Below are 20,714 nucleotides of genomic sequence, written 5' to 3' on the forward strand. Positions count from 1 at the left end.
CACACACATACATATAACATACACACACACACGTGTGTGTATGTTACTCTTTCCTGTGCTATTTCATTCAATATGATATTCCTAAAGCACAGGTCAGACCATGTTGATCTCCAAAAGCTTCAGGGGGATCCCTATTGCTTCTAGAATAAAGTACTGGGTCTTTTTGTTTTGCGGGTGCCTCATGCTGAATGGATAAGGGAAATTTTAGAACTATATAGGAAATATGCCATTTGAGATTTTGATTTTCTTAATAAATCTACATTAAGATATTTAACTTATGTTATCAGGTAGCTAAGGCAGCTAAGGCTAGCTAGGTGGATATAGTGACAGCCTGGACAGAAGACGTGAGTTTTAATTGGCCTCCAGACACTTAATAGCTGTGTGACCTTAGGCAAGTCACTTAACCCTGTTTGCCTCAGTTTCCTCATCTTTAAAATGAGCCAGAGAAGGAAATAGCAAACCACTACAGTATCTTTGCCAAGAAAGCCCAAATTAGGTCACAGAGTCACACATGACTGAAAAACAACTGAAAAGGAAACAAGTCATTATAACAAGTGCTTAGAAACAACAACCAAAAAAATCTTCAAAGTTTAGTCAATGAAGATACATGTATATAGCATATAGCATGTAAAACTAAGATTCTGCCAACCTTTGGGATTATCAGCTTTGCTTTTTCAAGCCCTGGCCTCTTGAATGTTTCCATTAGAATTCTGGACAGGTTCCAAAGTCCTCAGCAAGCCCCTTTGGTGCTCACAGCTCTTCCTGTAATTGGCCTATGTAAAGAAAAATGCCAAGGCTAAATATGATGATGGGTGATTTTAAAGGAACAATCTTGTTAATTGGACAAATAAGATGGGCACCAATTTACATAATTCCAGTAGAATGTAGGATAAAAATTAATAATTAGAGCGACAGAATAAATGTACATGGGGATTTGGGTGCTGCCACAGGCATCGTCAGCTTTAAAAGTTCTCTTAATAGACATAGTTTGTGACATACAGGGTTTACAGTTGGATTATAGTATAACATTAATTCCATAGATTTCGCTTGAATACTGACTTTGTAGAAAGCCCTAGTAGGGAGGGGCAGAACACAGGATGCTTTCATCAAGAAAATAGGCTCTGTGCCCCTAAGGAGTTTCCAATTTGTAAAATATGTCACTGTTTATGCCCATGGGTAACATGTGTAATTATAAACAACAATTATTTTCCAGTAATTTTGGAATACCAAAGTGTTAGCAAGTGCATAGCTACTATGTTTTTCAAACATAAGCTTGAAAAAAAATACTTCTATTAGACTTTCCAGGGTTAGTCTTCAATTTGGGTCTTCCTTTGATCTTTCATGGTGGTACAAGTGAAGAGAGTACTGAACCTGGAGAAGGGAAGATCTGAGTTCAAATTTGGCCTCAGACACTTAACTAGCTTTATGATCCTGGGCAAGTCACTTAACCTCTGTCTGGGAATAATAATAGCACCTACCTCTCTAAATTGTGGTGAGGATCAAATGAGATAGCATTTATAAAGTGCTTAGTTTGGTGCCTGGAAAATAGTAGGTGCTATATAAATGCTTATTTCCCCTCACTTCCTCTGGAGGGAAACAACTATATATAGATAAGAAAATGCAAATATATACAAAATAAAGTACTAATCGGCTACCTCAAGCTAGGGTCTAAGGCTTTCTGGATTTTAGTTTCTCTTCATTTAAAAGATGAACAGATAACCTCTAAAGTCTTTATCAACAACAAAGCCTAGCTAACTTTTGGGGGGGAGCGGGGCAATGAGGGTTAAGTGACTTGCCCAGGGTCACACAGCTAGTAAGTGTCAAGTGTCTGAGGCTGGATTTGAACTCAGGAACTCCTGAATCCAAGGCCAGTGCTTTATCCACTGTGCCACCTAGCTGCCCCCCTAGCTAACCTTTTTGGTGGCAAAGTGGATAGAGCACAAGGCCTGGAATCAGGAAGACTCATCTTCCTGAGTTCAAATCTGGTCACAGACACTTGCTAGCTGTGTGACCCCTGGGCAAGTCTCTTAACTGTTTGCCTCAGTTTCCTTATCTGTAAAATGAACTGGAGAAGGAAATAGCAAACCACTCCAACATCTCTGCCAAGAAAAGCCCAAACGAGGTCACAGAGTCAGACACGACTGAACAACAAAACCTTTTTAGAGTTCTTGAGAGTTTTCAAAGCCCATTCCTTACATGCATCATTTTATTTAATTCCTCTAAAACTAGAGTCTATGAAATACAGAGTAATTTGGTATGGTGGAGAAAAAGGAAAAGCACTAATAAGTGGGAGAATCAGATCTGAGAGATTTAGTTCTCCTTATTTGTATTTCTCATTCAATAAGAAAAAAACACCCACCAATTGATTTTATAGTTACATCACCTACTTTAGTAGTAACAAATAGCTTCTATGTATTTACTGATCTTGTTTCCTGATCAGAGCCTTTGGTTTTGTGAATGAACTGAGTGTTTTTTTATTGTTTGCCTTACAAAACAAAGTGGGATGGAAGAGATTTTTTTTTTTTTGCATTTGGGAATTCATAAAACAGCTATAAAATCTTTTTCTGTCTGAAAAACTAAGGGGAAAGGAAGTATTCAATAATTAAGCTTTGTCAAGAATTTTTTAAAGATTGTAAAGAAAATTGTGTACTAGTTTTCTTCATAAGCTTAGGTTTTTGCTCAATTGTATAAAACTCCTGTGTGGTTCAGAAATTATTAGGCAAATGTGGATAGTTCACACTTCAAATTTTTTATTATTTTAAATGGCTGCAGAGATTTAAAGTCTTAAAGTGTTTATTTCCAGAAACTTTGCTGCTGCTTCTAATCTCACAATCATTTTAGCCCATTTAAGCTGGACAAAATATATTAAACTATGCAAGAACTTCTCCTTCATGTGGGAAGAATTTCCCGACAGATTCCTTTCTAGTTAGTAGAGTAAAAACTATGCTACTCATTACATAATCTAGAGGTTGGGGAGCTGGGGGGTGGGGGAGAGAAGGAATGGTAGAAAGAACATGGAAAAATGACCAGGCCTGGGGCTCATTGATAAAAACAGAGAAATGCTGTTACTATTTCCCTCCTTTTCAACTCTCCTCCACCCCCATTCCATCTGTTTCTCCATATTTCTATTCCAAACTATGAGTGAGAATGTGGATATGGGTGTGGGTATATGTGTGTGTTAACCTTCCTTTGCTTGATTCATGTGGTACCTACTTCTCTCGCCCCTTCTTCCATGTTTGTAGGCTGTTAATCCTTCTATATCATTGCTGGAATAAAAATGGGAGAGTTGGGATTCCCTTTGACCTATCATGTTGCTAGGCCACAAAAGTTCCAAAAGGCTAATGTTGTTGCTAAAGTAGGCCTTGAATTTGGGAACCTCTATAAAATTCAAATGTAAAGAGGTATTTGGGGTTTCCCAAAAGTCTTAGTGCAGTTTTAATTACTTCAGAAGTATAAATGCTGTAAACTTACCAAGAACATAATTTCAAAGCTTAATTATTTTAATTTATTTACACTCATTTACTTTTGGGAATTTTGAATTTTAAAATTGTGTTCTTGGGATGATCTTAAGGCTAGCATTACAAATGCATTCTAGTCATTTAGCAGCAGATGAAAGGTTTTTGTTGTTGTTAATGTAGAACTCTGTGACCCCATTTGGGGTTTTCTTGGCAAAGATACTGGAGTAGTTTGCCATTTCTTTCCCCAGTTCATTTTACAGAGGAACTAAGGAAAATAAGGTTAAGTGACTTGCCCAGGGTCATACAACTAGTACATGTCTGAAACCAGATTTGAACTCAGAAAGAGGAGTCTTATTGACTTCAGGCCCAGCACTCTATCCACTGTGCCACCACCTAGCTGCCCCCTTGAAAGGTTTTACAAAGTTTGAAAATCAACTGGAGCAATATATAGCACAAGACAGTGATTATGTTGAATTTTAATATGAGACATATCAATATTTTAAATATTTAAATAATTAATCTTGAAATTTAAGAAAAAGTTTACAGCATTTATATTCCAGAAGTCATTAAGTCCTAAAACTGAATTAAGGTACCCTGTGCTGGAGACTCCATTTATGTTTCCTTTCTGAAATGTACTAATGGTTTGTGCTTCCCTCCATCCACTTAGTTGTTACTATCTTGTATTTCCTCAGATTACCTTGTATTTACTTATCTATTCCTCCCATCCCTACTCCAGCAGAATGTAAGCTTTCCAGGCAGCTAGGTGTTGCAGTGCATCACACACTTGATCTCAACTCAGGAAGACCTGAGTTCAAGGTCTCAGATACTTGCTAACTGTATGACTTTGGGCAAGTCACTCAATTTTTCTGTCTCACATTCCTCAATTATATCTATCCCTCAGGGTTGTTGTGAGGATTAAATGAGATATTATTTGCAAAGTGCTTAGCACAGTGCCTGGTACATAGTAGAGAAAATAAATATTTCTTTCCTTCCTTCCTTCCTTCCTTCCTTCCTTCCTTCCTTCCTTCCTTCCTTCCTTCCTTCCTTCCTTCCTTCCTTCTTTCCTTCCATCCTTCTTTCCTTCTATCCTTCCTTCCTTCCTTCCCTATATGTAGCATGGAGAAATAGGATTTGCAACTTTAAAGAATAGAATTCTTTTGATCCTGACTACCATGGATCTATTATTTATCTCTTCTCTAGTGGCATCATTAGCAGAGTGCTAGATTTGAGTCAGAAAGACCAGATTTAAATCCCACTTCTGACCTTGCCTAACTTTGTAGCCATGGACAAATCATATAACCTCCCATCTTTAGTTTGCTTCATCTGTAAAATGGGAGTAATAATAACACGTCCATTCTAGGGTTGTTATGACACTCAACTAAGATAACATACGCGAAGTGCTTTGTAAATTTTAAATTTCTTTCCCATTTCCCACCCCCTTGTCCTCTACTACTAGTTCCTTCCCAATAAGACTATTTTCCACCTACTTTGTCTATATCTTGTAACTACATGATTGTTTGCATCTTGTTTCCCCCATTTAGCTAGGGACATGGGTTTTTTTTTCCTTTTCTTTGTATCATCAGTGCTTGTTGACTGAATAAATGTCAATTTATTATTAATGTACAAAAATTCCACCACCACCCCACCTTTTTTCCCAGCTGGACAACTTGTAAAAATAAATGTCAATTCTTTGATGTGTAGTCTAGCCTCAGTCAAGTTAAGTTCCCACTTTTATACTCTTCTGTGTAAAACAAACTGATCAACACTGTTTCCCAAACATGTAGTGTAATTCTTCCTTTGCTCCTCTGCTTAGACTATGCTTCCTATCTTGCCATTTCTCCAAATGGCATCTTTTTTTTTTTTTTTCTCTGAGACCCAATTTAGGCTCCGATTTCTCCACAAGGGTCTTTCTTTCCTGCCCCAGGCTTCAGCAATTGCTTCTTTCTTCTGAGCACTTTTCTGTCTGTTTCGCTCATGCACAATCAGCTCTCTTAGACATATACTCCACATCTCCCCAACTAGATCATATAGTCCTTGGGAATAGGGGCTGAGTCACACACTCCTTTCTGTGTCCCCATTACCTGGCACCTCTTACGGGCACTTGATAAATGTTGGTTGATGATGATAGCTCAGACTCTGCTTCTCTTCTAGGAAGCTGTGCAAGTATTGATTAAGCACTCAGCCGATGTCAATGCCCGGGACAAGAACTGGCAGACTCCTCTCCATGTGGCTGCTGCAAATAAGGCTGTTAAGTGTGCAGAAGTCATCATCCCACTGCTAAGCAGTGTCAACGTCTCTGACAGAGGAGGGAGGACAGCCTTACACCATGCAGCTCTGAATGGCCATGTGGAGGTGTGTGGGCAAGTCACAAGGAATGCAAGCATTCAACCTGTACCCTCTCTTTGCCCATTGTGAACATATGTGTCATGATTGAGAATGGCATAATAGAATCATTTTTAGAGAAAGAAATGTCCTAAGTGACCATTTTAATTTTTACATTTAGATAATGGTGAATTGAAATAATGTGATCTCCTTACAATACTTTTCTCCTGAAATGAGAGAAAGTAGACTGGCAGTGTATGTGGCCAGGCTCTTTCCACTGCCACAAGATTTTTTTTTAATTATAAAAGTATTTTATTATTTTCCAGTTACATGTAGAGATTGTTTTCAACATTTGTTTTTATAAGATTTCTAGTTTCAAATTTTTCCCTTCCCCCTCCCCCAAACAGCAAGTAATCTGATATAGGTTATATATGTACAATAACATTAAACATAATTCTGCATTAGTCATGTTATAAGAGAAGAATCAGAGTGTGGGGACCAATTTTTAATTGGGGAGTGTTAGCTAAGCGGCTCGCCACAATATTGGGGCAAGGATGCAGACCGGCAGCCTCCCTCAAAACAGAACAGGATTTATTTTAACAAGAACAAACTTAAAAAAAAAACACAAACAGGATCAGTAGGATCAAGGGAAAGGAAATAAAATGGGGAAAGGGAAATTATACAACCTGAATAACACCACCGCCGAGGAATCAGCTGAGAATACGCAGCAGAACTTCTGTTGTTTCAGTGTCCACCTAGAATGCCCAATTCTTCTCCCCCGATCCCAGAAAAACCCCACACAGCCCCAGCCAATGGGATGACCACTCTGACAGTCACATGACTGCCCTCACTAGGCTTCCAATCATTATCATTTTGCCAGACCCATGTAGGCGTCAGCAAGTGGTGATGACGTGAGGTGCCAGCGCCATGGCAACGGCTACAACCAGTGGGTGGAGCACCGTGTGGTTTGCGGAGCCCCAGGCCAGTGCACACTGAAGCATAAACCCCTCAAATAACAATTAATTCTTTACAAGAACAAAAAGAAAAAACCTCAAAAAAGAAAAACAACAGCACCAAAACCAAAAGAAATAGTATGGTCCAATCAGCATCCATATTCCACAGTTCCTTTTTTTTTTTTTTCTGGATTACAAGATTCTTAAAGTACATACTAGCACCCTTGGTCATGTAATCTTTCTGCCTTTGATTCAAAGGACTTTATCTTCTTTTGGATGTTATCATTGTCGATACTACAGTTTCTTCCACAGTAGAGATTCTTAAATTGTTTTGTATCATGGATACTTTTGGCAGTCTGATGAGTCCTATGGATCCCTTTGCAGAATAGCATTTTTAAATGAAGAAAATGCATTAGATTACATAAGGACATTAATTCCATTGAAATACATTTTCAAAAATATTCTTAAAACTAAGTTCATGGACCCCAGGCTAAGAAGCCCTACACAACAAGAAGATAATCTTTCACTAAGTGTATGTTTGATGTTCTTCTTGCTTGGCTTTTTCAGATGGTCAATTTGCTCTTGGCTAAAGGAGCAAACATCAATGCATTTGACAAGAAGGACAGGCGAGCTCTTCACTGGGCAGCGTATATGGGTAAGGATGGTTAGAATAAAAGGGAAGTGCTTATCAAATTAAACTGGATATGTTCACCTGTCATGAAGCTTGTTCAGACTCTGGCTGAGTATTTATTTTTTCTAGCTCTGGTTTCCAGGCCAATCCAGCTTCTGTTCAAAGGCCTGAGCATGTTGTATGACTAGAACAAATGCTATTTTTTGGGTGGGGGCAGTGGTACTCTGGTGATTGGCTTCCCCTAGAGAGAAAGGATGAGTCTAAGGAACACGCTAATTAAAAATTGCATGGCCTCAGTTGGAAACTACATAAAATGTATGTGCTGTACCAGGAAATGGAAGTGAAATGAGAAGAAAGGAAGAAAGGAAGAAAGGAAGAAAGGAAGAAAGGAAGAAAGGAAGAAAGGAAGAAAGGAAGAAAGAAAGAAAGAAAGAAAGAAAGAAAGAAAGAAAGAAAGAAAGAAAGAAAGAAAGAAAGGGACTTGCCTGCAAGAACAAGGGCTCAAACTCTAGTTGGACAATATTTTGACTACCCTTCCTTGTTATGGCTTTTTATTTGAAAGGCGGTGAATTTCTTTTTGTTTTTGTTTTTTTGGTTTTTGTGGAGAAATGAGGGTTAAGTGACTTGCCCAGGGTCACACAGCTAGTAAGTGTCAAGTGTCTGAAGCTGGATTTGAACTCAGGTCTTCCTGAATCCAGGGCTGGTGCTTTATCCATTGTGCCACCTAACTGCCCTCCGCAACGCATTTTAGTAGAAGGATCCTTGGACTTGAAGTCAAGTAAGACTTGGGTTCAAATTCTAACTCAATTCCCTGAGCTATGAAATGGAAGATAAATAATACTTTATCCACTATCACATTATCCTTATTCTAAGGACAGCACTTTCTAAACCTTAAAGTGTTTTTAAAATATGAAGTAGTATTATGTGTTATTGACTACTTAGGTTAAAGAACTGATTTGAATTGAGTAACCATGTAATAAAGAAGAGTTGTAGTATCATGTCCTTCATTCAAGGTGAAATTATTGTATGCAGTTCCTAATTCTGTCTGTTCAGAGGAAAATATCCTAGTCCTTGGTATTGAGGGGGAGGCATGGCTTCCTCTCCCCTCTCCCATTTTTGACCTTTTGTGTCATTGGCAAAAATGACCAGATGGAAAATTTCCTCAGTGCAGACCTGAGGGAGATGAGAGGTGAAGTTCCTATACAAATCCAATTCATGAGCAAATTAAGCACCCTCATGATATCATTGGTACTTTTTGAGAATGAAGGATGAACAACAATAACAGCATTAGATGTGTGTATCTGGGTTTGATCAAGTGTCTCTAGTTAAAATTTTAGAATGAATAGTCTTTGTGATCAGGAATGCTAGTCATTTATTTTCATTCTCAAAACAGGAGTATTTTGTGGGCAGCTAGGATTCAGGAGGACCTGAGTTCAAATTCAGCCTCAGACACTTGACAATTACTAGCTGTGTGACCCTGGACAAGTCACTTAACATTCATTGACCTGCAAAAACAAAAAATAAAGTTCATAACTGATCAGTCAAGATAAGAAAAGATCAAAAGACATTTATAAGAGCATACTATGGCCGAGTACTGTCTTAAATGCTGGGGGAAAAGAAAGGCAACTAAACATAATTTAACATTATATTACAGGGGGCAGCTAGGTGGCACAGTGGATAAAGCACTGGCCCTGGATTCAGGAGGACCTGAGTTCAAATCCGACCTCAGACACTTGACATTAGCTATGTGACCTTGGGCAAGTCACTTAACCCTTATTGTCCTGAAAAGAACAACAGAAACAAAACCAAAACACCCAGGAGTATTGGCAAAGACTTCTGGTATTTAGTGAGGTGATATCTGTGCTTGTTTAGTGATTAGAAAATGGAAAGAAAGGTGAATAGCTTTCAATAATGTTTAGTCAGATCAAAATGAGAGTTACCTAGACATTTGGCTTTACTTAATCTTTTATGGTTGCTGGATAAGTAATGTAGGAATAATAACTTCAAAGCACTGTGCCACCATTCTTACACGTGAGAAATTCCAAAAAGGTTATCTTTGGAAATCCTAAGGAAAAATAAAGATGAACTGAGACAAAATTTCAGGTAACTAGATTTTTTTTTTGTATTCCACTATTAGTAGAAAGAGCCAAATTATAAGAAAATAAACCAAAACCAGAGATAATTTTAAATAATTAACATTTTAAGCCAATGTCTAGGTTTTATCTGACATCAGTTTGTGTTCTGCCCAATTTCCTATATCTACTTGATAAAGAGTGATATTAATATTATACAAAAAGGATGTGTGATTTTATAAGTGTGGAGAATTCCTGGTGTGACAAGGCAGGTCCTATTCCCAGATTGTAACCCATTTGTAATGTAGTAGATAAGTCCTAGAGAACTGTCTGAGTCACCTAGAAGTTAAGTGACTTGTCACTTTTAGGCTACATAGCCAATAAATATCCGAGGCTGGATATAAACCCAGTTCTTTTTTCTTGATTCCAAACCTAGGACCCTGTCCATGACACCACCTCTCTTTTCATATCTAAGGTATTGTATAACAATCATTGATGCTCAGTATGATGATCCTGAGGTACTGAAAGATTTTTGGTCATCAAAGATAAGCATTTAACATAATACCTGGCACATAATAGGAGTTGTTTATTGACTGATTGAAAATTAAATTAATTTTGCTGCACATTAAGGCATGAAAATGGACAAATAAAATTAGTATTTTTAAAAAATTATTTTGTTTCTGCACAGCGTGTAGGGATAGGTGTGGGACTAATTCTGTGATTTCATTGATGTAGGGAACTTCATTTACCTATTCATGTCCGTACTTTACAATTCATAAAGTTATCGTGAGCACTTAGAAGTGCTTTCTTTTAAGTGACTTTCTTCTAGAGAATAAAATAGGAGTTCAAAAGGAAACACACAGAAGCAGGACAGCTTTGAAACATGTTGCATTTTAAATATATTAAAAAAAAAACTTCAAGCTTTTGTTCATAAAGATTTGCATTTTAATGTACTCCTTCTTCCCTGTTCTGTTTTGTACATGAAATTTGGGGGGGGGGTTGGTTTCAGTTTTGGTGTTTGTAACATTCAAGATGCTAAAGTCAGAAAACCAATTAGTTATAATCATAATGCATTCTGCTGCTTTATCTTTTTAAAGGCCACCTGGAAGTGGTGGCACTGCTTATTAACCATGGTGCGGAAGTCACATGCAAAGACAAGAAAGGTTACACCCCACTGCATGCTGCAGCCTCCAATGGACAAGTAAATGTGGTTAAACACCTCCTCAATCTAGGGGTGGAGGTAAGCACTGAATCATCTCCAGACGACTCACCAATAGATAGATTACTGTGTTTATGTTTCATTGTTGTTATTATTGTTATAGCAATAATGCACACTTGCATTTTAATTCAGGGATCAACATCTCATAATCTTGTTTTCATCTTCAGTTCTGTAGTAGGGCAAAAGATGGGCCTTCCAAGTAAATCAAAATCAAGAAAAACAAAAAGATGCTGACTTTTGTTATCTTGGGAGACACCGAGATGTTGAAACAGAAATCACATGCAAGGATGGTAGGCATTAGCCTTAGGGTTATAGCACTAGAGATTTGGCACTGTCAGGGTCATTGGAGATCTCCTAGTCTAATTTCTTCATGTCACAGAGGAGGAAGAGGCCGGAAGAATGAAGTGACTTGTCCCAGGTCACATAAGAGAGTAAGTGGCAGAACTGGGAATTTGAACTTAGATCTTCTGAATCCAAGTCCAACCCTCTTTAGTAATGGGTCTAAGGGTATAAGAATGTTTCCTGATCCATACCATGAACCTCGAAATACATTCCTACATTTAGGAGTTATATTTATCATTTAGGCTTACAGAAATTTCAGTTTGTCACTCTACTCGGGTGCCTGAAAAGAGTTCTTGTTTCATTCATAATCTTCTTGAATATCACTCAAGGTTTGAATAAAATTACTGGGCACCTTCTCTTCTGGCCTTTTAAATCTTGGTTTCTAAGCACAGGAGAACACTGGAGGTTTGGGGATCATAGGAGTTAAAGCTGAAAGGAACCTGAGAGATTATCTAGTCCAACTCCCCCATTATACCTACCAAAAAGGAATTGAGGCACAGAAATTAAGTGACAGGTAGTTCAGGGAAAAGCTGGGAGTTGAACCCAGACTCTTTCCTTTCAAATCCAGTGTCCTTTTCCACTATATAACACTGTCTCTTTTGCTGAGATGAGAGAATGGTGAGGTCAGAGTTAGTCGGAGCACTTCTACCTACATTATCTCCTTATCTCAGAAGAATAAACTGGAGATCAGTATTATGAAAGCAGTGGGGAAGCTCATTGCTTCCCTATTTCAGAACTGGAGGAGGAAAGGGGGTGAGGGGTTGTTGCTGACCAAACAGCCCATGACTTTTAAAGATCTAGCAGTTCAGGGCTAGGCTTGGTTGTAGCGGTCAGTTCTAACACAAGGGAAGCTTTGGTCATCTACCTGTGCACTATGTCTCTGTCCTCTGCAACTAGAGGATGACTTTGGATGAAATGATTCAGATTAACAGCTGAAAGCCATTCATGGACACCACGTCCTCCTTGAAACCTTAGCCACCTTCTTATTGTCTTCACTAACCACATTTCTTTATGCTCACTTCAACTCCACCTCTATTTTTACTATTAAAGTTCTCTATATTTTTCTTCTACTGTGACATCACCCACTCTTTTTAATATGTAGCTTTGACTTTAAACCTTTGTTGCCATGCAAATTCATAAAAATCCCCTCAAATAGAGGGCACAGTAAAAAAAAAAAAGGTTTCACATTTGGGGTTCAAATTCCATTTGTGTTACTGATGGACCGGTCTGACTTTGGTTGAGTCATTTAACATCTTTGGACCTCAGTTTCTTGATCTGTAAAATAAAAAGGATTAGATTAGATAATCTTTGAGCTCTCAATCCTATAATCCTAATTAACTGGAACCAGTAACTACTATGAATTTATACATATTCTTGAAATAATAACTCACACCTTTTATAATAAAGACACATTTATCTAGTGTCTTAAGATTTATGAAGTTATTTATTGTAAATAACTGTGAGGTAGATACCATTCATATTATCCCCATTTGCAGATAAGGAAATAGGTTCAGAGAGGTTAATAGACTTACCCATGGTCGCCAACAGCTTCTTAGTGTGAAAGCTCAGTCTGGAAGTCTTTTGATGTCAAGACCAGTGTGGTTTTTGCCTTAATGTGTTCTCTCCCATTCCTTTGAAACTGTTAGTGTTACATATTCATACATGGTAATGAGGTAATATAGTAAATAATGTCTATGAAAAATGACCCCTTCCCATGTGTTGGCAAACTCCTTTGTTATCTCATTTGCTTTATTTTGATCTTTAATTTTATGTTGTAAGCATTTCTAGGGTAGGGGCTATATCTTTTCATCATAAATTTTGCACCATCCCTAGTGTAGTGTCAAGTGCCAAGTAGGCACTGAATAATATACGTTGATTAATTGGAGTCACTTTCCTGTTGCTACTGATATCCCGTTATTCATTATGAAAGGGAATAAATTGGCCTCAGTAATTGTAATTGCCTCCTGTTGGTTTCATTTGCAGATTGATGAAATCAATGTCTATGGAAACACAGCACTTCATATCGCCTGTTATAATGGGCAAGACGCTGTAGTCAATGAGCTGATTGATTATGGTGCCAATGTGAACCAGCCCAATACCAATGGATTCACCCCTCTGCACTTTGCTGCTGCTTCTACTCATGGTGCTCTCTGTCTTGAACTGTTAGTGAACAATGGGGCAGATGTAAATGTCCAGGTGAGCTTCACTTCCCAGGAATGTATTTGGTGATCGATACACCTGTTGATTTTTAGACTTTCTGGATACTGCCCATCTTTTAGATATAAAATTGATTACTGTGAACCCAGTACTACCTAGATTAAGGATTTTTTTGGTGTTGATTTAAATTGTAATTCTGAACCTTAAGCTTTAAGGTGTAACTGATGCTGCCTGGTATTCTCAAGCTGAAGGTAAACTAATTTTGTTGTGGGGTGGGGGTCTGTTGGTACCTTTGGTTATTGTTAGTCCTCCTTCTTGAGGATAAGGTCTTGACTTGAGTATGAATTGGATTTAAGTGAGGAAGAATTGCTAGCTTCATTCTCTTCTCCAGAGTGATCAAAGTCTGGTGGCAAGACAAAGGTCAAGCCTATTGGCGATTGCCTCAGGATTCAGTAGGTGACTTTGGCCTTTTTAAATTAAGGTCTTTCCCAGATCTCTGTTTAACTGTGGCCATGTCCATTCAATAACTATGGACTAGGGGGCAGCTAGGTGGCACAGTGGATAGAGCACCGGCCCTGGATTCAGGTGGCCCTGAGTTCAAATCTGGCCACGGGCACTTGACACTTACTACCTGTGTGACCCTGGGCAAGTCACTTAACCCTCATTGCCCCACAAAAAAATAGTATATTAATATTAACTATGGACTAGGTGGAATGATTGGAATGATGCCACCTGCTGGAGACTTACTGTAGGAAAGCTCCTCCACGAAGAGAAGGCACCTGAGAGCAAGACATGTGCCTTTTCTTTGGCGTCAGGAAGTGACATTTTCTTGTGGGAGGAAGAGGGGGTGAGGCTGGCGATAGGGTGTGTTTCATCAAGGAACACCCTGTTCCTCGAAGAAACAAAGGGGGGAATGTGTCAAGATAATGGAACTCAGGGGTTCGCCTGGAGGTTGATCTAAACTGATTGAATTAGGACTGACTGCTGACTGGCTACTAGATTGTAAGCACATCTGGCTGGTACTTAAGGGTACTTAAGAAAGGCATTGTTCTCAGAAACTAAAAACTTCGAACTTTACATTGAGACCACCTTCAGGTCCAGTGAACCAATGAATTTGAATGAAACTAGCCAATCAGCTTGAAGAACCTCCCATTTCTGGGAGGGGAACATGAAGGAGGAAGCTGACGTGGGCGAGAGGCTTGCTCCTCTTTTGGTGTGAGACATCAGCGTGGTGTTAGAGAACTTCAGGAGTGCGAGGTTTAAGAAGGTTAGGATCACCAGGTTATAGGAAATATGTTCTCAATCTTTCTCTTTCTTTTACTATCTTTCAATAAACCCTTGAAAAACCTATACTCGTTTATCAGCAATTTTTAGTCAGTTTCCTCCCAAAACTGGGGGGACAGATTAGAACCCACATTTAGAATTTTAAATTACACATAGGTAAGAATTGAGGCAAAAGATGGCCCAATTTACTGTCACGAAAATGTGACTCAAGGCTATGCTTCATTCCTGCCCATTGACTATTCTCAACGGACACTGGGTTTCTGTAGTGTTGAATAAACCTAGAGTATTTCATTAAGCTGAATACTGACCTAATTTGACAAATTAGAGAATTAGAGAGATGCACTAGACTGCTATTACTCTTCCAATCTTCTAAACCAGTCTTCTGGATTAGACTGACACTGGATGCCCTTAAACACTTATGTGATCCTTCAGGGGCCTCTCCCCCATATTGAAGCCAACTTCATATTGGGCTTCAAAACCATAGCATCAGGTCACAATGCCATCAAATAGTGTTAGCATTGAGTTTTTGCTTTGACCTCAAAATGCCTAAGAGTGTCCATGTGTGCATGCATGTGTGTGTGTATGTGTGTGCCAGATTGTGATAACATTCATTTCTTCATATCATTTATTTGTGAATCCTAAACTGTGGCAAAGATGCTGCATCTAAAATTCACTCTTGTGCTGGTTTAGATTTTCTTTACCATAACATTAAATGTTCCTGAAAGAGTGCTTATTTAATTTAGCTTAATTTAATAATCCTCTTGATTTCCATTTTCTCTTATGAACTAATCATGATTTTAAATATGAGAGCTGTTATCTGAAGTGAGGTCAGGATTTGTCTTTATATGCCGTCATCATTTTTATTATTATTATTCTTGAGAGTAGGGATTTTAAAATTCTTTTTATTTGTACTTCCCAGTCCCTGGCATAGAGTGGGCACTTGGGAAATGCTTGTTGATTATTTTTATTTTTACCAGACCTCTGATTTCATTGTTATAGGAAGCTACAGAAGAATTTGCTTAACCAATGCAAATTACCACCTTTTCTAAAACTAGAACCCTATACTCTTGGTTGAGGCACAAAAACATTAAGTAACTTGCTCAAGGACTCACAGTCAGTATGAGTCAGAGATGAGAACTGAATTCAGGTCTTCCCGACTCTGAGGGTGGTCTCTATCTTTACTCCATTTTGCATTATGTATTATTTCAAGTAAACTTGGTTTTGAACCAGTGTGGCTATTCATCAGTGTCATTCCATGTCCATGTTCTCTATCAACGGCTCAGACACACAAATCCCTTATCCCTATCCTATTTTAACTTTCAAGCACTCATTTTAGCTCTGCTCTGTTGAAATACAGCCCAGAAAACTCACATGGTCTTCAAAAAGATTACGATGAGCTACCAAGCTGCCAAATCCTGCTGGAATTTTCCAGGGCTGTGGGCAAGAGAATCCTGGGAAATGTAGTTTATTTCCACATGTACTTTTGAGGTACACTGGAAAGCATTTAGTATTGGGGCAAGATGGAACCAAATGACTTGAAGACAATTAGACATAGGAGCTGTGATCTGAAACTGGGTCCTCTAGTTACCAGGTAGTTATTTCTGAGCTATTTTTTGAGTCATTAGTGGATTGTTGTTTTGTCAAAAGCAAGTGTTGCAAGTTAGGTTGATTCAGTTACCCATTGTTCCCAGCCCTTTTTATCAACCAGTGCTGGGGGAGGCTCTGCTAGGGAAGGAGACACCAAGCCTGCAGCTTTTTATATTGCCTGCTCTTTTGTCACATACCCCTACCTGTAAACTGTCCCATTCTTGCTACCTTGGGGAGAAACTGAGATTCAAGGGCCCAGCCTCTTTTGTTGAGGTGGACCTATTTGGATCATCTTAAAGTTACCTATAAAAGTTGGTCCCAACTTGAATCCATTGCTGATCTGCAGTCATCAGCCAATCAGTCAATGTGTTGCTGCTTTGAAGAACTTAAATCCTTTTAATTCTCTTTGTCCTGAGATTTGCCTCATTTATCAGGGTGAAAGCCCAAATGAAAAATTTTCCTTTCAACATTTGGTTGCAGCTTTTATATGTGCACTATACCTATACCTCCTTCTCCTCTCCCTTTGGGACAGAGCCTGTCAAGTGACCAAACTCTTATGCATGTATTACCTGTTAGCACTGCAAGTCAGAAATGATCAGTTGAATGAGTCATAGCAATTAAAAGATGGATGAAAAGAGGTAAGGATTGCTGTGTTGGTCACGTTCTTACAGTTCTCTTTGTCACCCATGTGGTATGGAATTTCAAGTAACCCAATGTAGAGTCTGATATCCTTTACAAATAGAAGCAGCATAGTAAATTATAAAGTGATTTTACTTCAATAATCTCCCTTCTGGCAGTTCTGTAAAGTATAAATCCCTCGGTCTGATATTAAGGTCCTTCACAATATGGCTTCAACTTGTCTTTCCATGATTACAACCCATCTTTACCTTCTCTCTCTTTGCTATCCAATGCCTTTCCATAATTGCTCCACAGGGGCAAAGTAGCCCTCAGAAAATAGCCGTTCCTCCTCTTAACCCAACTAATGTTCTCTTCGAGCATATCCTGAGGGTCACCTGCTTGGGCTTAGTAACACAAAGAGAAGACCCAAGTGATGGACCTGAAATAAGCATGATATTGAAGGTAGATACAGCCATCCTTCTGACATTTAGAAGTAATTTGTCCTACCCACATGTGCCTTATCTTTTCTTCTTTCTCCTGACTTTAGATCTGTTAGTATTCATTAGCACCTTCACTGAAGTAACAGCATTGCAATGATAAGGGAGATGAGGTCTTTTTTGCATTGAAGCAGGGCAGAATTTGTAAGCCATACTTCTTAGAGCTCTGTTACCTTCTCCTAGCAACCTGACTGCAATTCATAAAGGTGTAACCCAGCAAACAGAAGTGCCCTGGTTCGTGGGAAGGATATCAGCCACCTTAGACACTTGTTCTAGAGATGAGATTTAAAACACATGAATACTGTTTGAATATGCCTTTTGCACAAAGACAAACTATTAAAATAATTGTGCAAATAGCTGAACACTCTATATCAAATTTAAAAGAAACACCATTTAGAGCAAGATTTAGAGAAATAATGATGCCTAGGTATAGATTTGTGTCTTTAATTCACATTGTTATCAATATTTTCTCAGAGGAAGCATGGTTTAGTGGAAAGATCTCTGAACTTAAAGTCACAAGAGACCTGGATTCAAATCATGACACCAGCTCTTACTACCAGTATGACCTTTGGTACTTATGTGATCATAGGGCATAGCTATAGAGCTAGAAGGGACCTCAGAGATAAAAAAAACCCAGCCTTATTTTATAGAAGAGCAAAGCATGGCCCAAAGAAATTAAAGAATTTGTTCAGGGTCACATAGACAGGAAATATTGAAGGCAGGATTCGAATTCAGGTTCTATTGTCTCCAATCCCATGTTTTCCATCATACCATACTGCTATATGAATTTATACATATTGGACATTTTTTAAAGAAAACTTACCTGTTTTGAGGAACTTCAAGGAAAAATCTACCAGTATTTTCAACTTTGCTTTAGTTCATAAATTAATGTTTTATAGGCTCCATTATAGTATCACCTTTAACATCAATAATAATAATAACAATAAGAGCTAGCATTTATATGGCCGTTTAATGTTCACAAAGCTCTCTACAGATATTATCTCATTTTCTCCTCACAACCCTGCGAAGTAAGTGCTATTATTATCCTCATTTTACAGATGAGATGAGAAAATTGAGAGTGGAGGGGTTAAATGACTAGCCTAGGGGCAGCCAGGTAGCGCAGTAGATAGAGCACTGGCCCTGGATTCAGGAGGACCTGAGTTCAAATCCGGCCTCAGACACTTAACACTTACTAGCTGTGTGACCCTAGGCAAGTCACTTGACCCCAATTGCCTCACCAAAAAAAAAAAAAAATGACTAGCCTAATGTCACACAGCTACTATCTGAGGCCTGATTTGAACTCTCCTCTTCCTGACTTCAGGTCCATTTGCTCTATCCACTACACCTCCTAAGCCTGGCTTTGGAGCAAGCACTATTAAGCACAAAGCACCATTAAAACCTAAAAACAATAGTAAGATGTGAAAGCCCTCTGAAGTCCCAAGAGAAAAAGTACCCTAATATCGAATATATTATTATTACAATAATCACTACTATTACTACTACTATGAATGATGGATCTGACTTGGGATTTAAGTGTCCTAAGGGAGTTCAAAGTCCACCTAGTTGAACAAGAATCTCATCTACGACATACCCAGCAAGTGGTCCTCTAGTGTGCCCGTAGGCCTCTGGTCAGAGGGAGGCCTATTACCTTCCAAGGTACCTCCTTGCATTTTTGGCCTTCTCTTATTGTTAGGAAGTCCTTTCTTTCACCAAACCTAAATAGACTCCTTTGCAATTTTACTCTATTGTACCTTGGGCCTCTGACGCCAATATTTTTTTTTTTATTTGAATGTTTTAATCAAATTCCTTGTTCATAACTAATTTACAAATTCTGTCCACTATCTGTGGTTTGGTCTCATTGTACAAGAGTATTTCCCTTGACTAACTAGTTAGGAGACAGCCATCATTTTTGAATGTTGCATAAATTCAAAGTCCATTATGGTGTAGTTTCAAAATGGCAGCGGCCAAATGACTTTCATATGTTGATTCTGTGATTTCCAACAAGGCCAGCAAAATAAGGTCCCCTCATTCATTTAAAACAGTGAAAAAAAAATACTGCTTTTCAGGAGTGTTGGATTTTATTAAATGGAAGTAGGTCCCAGGTCAGTTGTTAAATGTGACATTGATTTATGGCAAGCGAGTTAGCCTCTGTTTCAGATAAGACCCCACAAGTAAACACACCATTTGTCTTTCTTCCCCCATGTACTATAGACTAGGTGGAAAGTAAAGCCTTGAAGGGTACCTTCTTCCCTAGGTCACTTGAGGAGGAGAAGTTTTATGGTAAGTAGTGCTGACTAAAAGATTTGAAGTCAGATTGCAGTTTCCACCCTCATGTCCAACCCTGAGTAAATCATTTACCCACCCTGAGAGCTTTAACTATAAAATGGGGAATTTTATGTTTCTTGCAGCCTGATATAATAAGGTTTTTGTTTCGTTTTGTTTTGGTGAGGCAACTGGGGCTAAGTGACTTGCCCAGGGTCACACGGTTAGTAAGTGTTAAGTGTCTGAGGCCGGATTTGAACTCAGGTCCTCCTGAATCCAGGGCTGGTGCTCTATCCACTGCACCACCTAGCTTCCCTCATATAATAAAGTTTTAATAAAAGGCCAAGTATTTAGAATTAAACAACTGCTTGAGAGTTCTCATAGAAAAATCTCTTTCTCCTTCATAATTATCTTTAGTCTCTCTGTCATGACAAAGCATTTAGTGTTGAGCTTTTGGATGAAAATTGTGTGCAATACCAATTCCTCAGTTACTTTGTTAGGGATGTTAGATGACACCGATCTATGAATAAATTATCTTCTCCCTCTCTTTTTTAAAGAGTAAGGATGGAAAGAGTCCACTGCACATGACAGCTGTCCATGGAAGGTTCACACGATCACAAACCCTCATTCAGAATGGTAAGAGAAGATCCTGTGTTCCTCTTTCTGATTCTTGTCTCTGTTTAAAAGTTAAAGGTGATGGTTGTGTTGGTATTTTGCTTTTCATTGTTTTTGAGGATTATTTATTTATTTTAAAAAATTTTGTGTGTGTGTGTGTGTGTGTGTGTGTGTGTGTGTGTGTGTGTGAGGCAATTGGGGTTAAGTGACTTGCCCATGGTCACACAGCTAGTAAGTGTTAAGTGTCTGAGGTCGGATTTGAACTCAGGACCTCCTGACTCCAGGGCTGGTGCTCTATCCACTGCGCCATCTAGCTGCCCCTTGAGGATTATTTAAATGACTATTGGAGGCTCCTTTCCAAAAACGCCAAATGTATCCTAAATAATTTGTATAATTGTGAGAAACCTGTTGTTTCAAGCACAAGTATAAAGAGCTATGACTGCTTTGAGGTTGTAAAGGATGAACTTATAGCCCCATGGCCCTCCACTGACCACTTTAAAATAATAAAATTAAATCATACATATTTATTGAAAATGTTTAACTTGTTTCAGAAATTGGAATTTAACATAGCCCTCTGCCCTTAATTTATGATAATATTATTCAGACAAACAAAGGGATAAATGGTAAGAGATTCAGAGGATTGCAAGTCAGAAAATGCAATGACATGTGGGGTGGCAAATTCAATAAATTTCTAATT

General features: G+C 38.5%; 1 protein-coding gene across 1 annotated transcript in view; it reads left to right on the forward strand.

Moving 5' to 3' along the window:
* Positions 1-20,714, forward strand: part of ANKRD44 (ankyrin repeat domain 44) — a 359,716-nt gene that overhangs the window by 218,817 nt on the left and 120,185 nt on the right. Inside the window, 5 exon segments of the mRNA XM_043993594.1 lie at positions 5,610-5,810; positions 7,301-7,388; positions 10,534-10,676; positions 12,981-13,193; positions 19,960-20,038. Of these exon segments, the coding sequence (XP_043849529.1) occupies positions 5,610-5,810; positions 7,301-7,388; positions 10,534-10,676; positions 12,981-13,193; positions 19,960-20,038 (724 nt within the window).

The sequence above is a fragment of the Dromiciops gliroides genome, chromosome 3 (genome assembly GCF_019393635.1).
Source record: "Dromiciops gliroides isolate mDroGli1 chromosome 3, mDroGli1.pri, whole genome shotgun sequence".
NCBI classification, from domain to species: domain Eukaryota; kingdom Metazoa; phylum Chordata; class Mammalia; order Microbiotheria; family Microbiotheriidae; genus Dromiciops; species Dromiciops gliroides.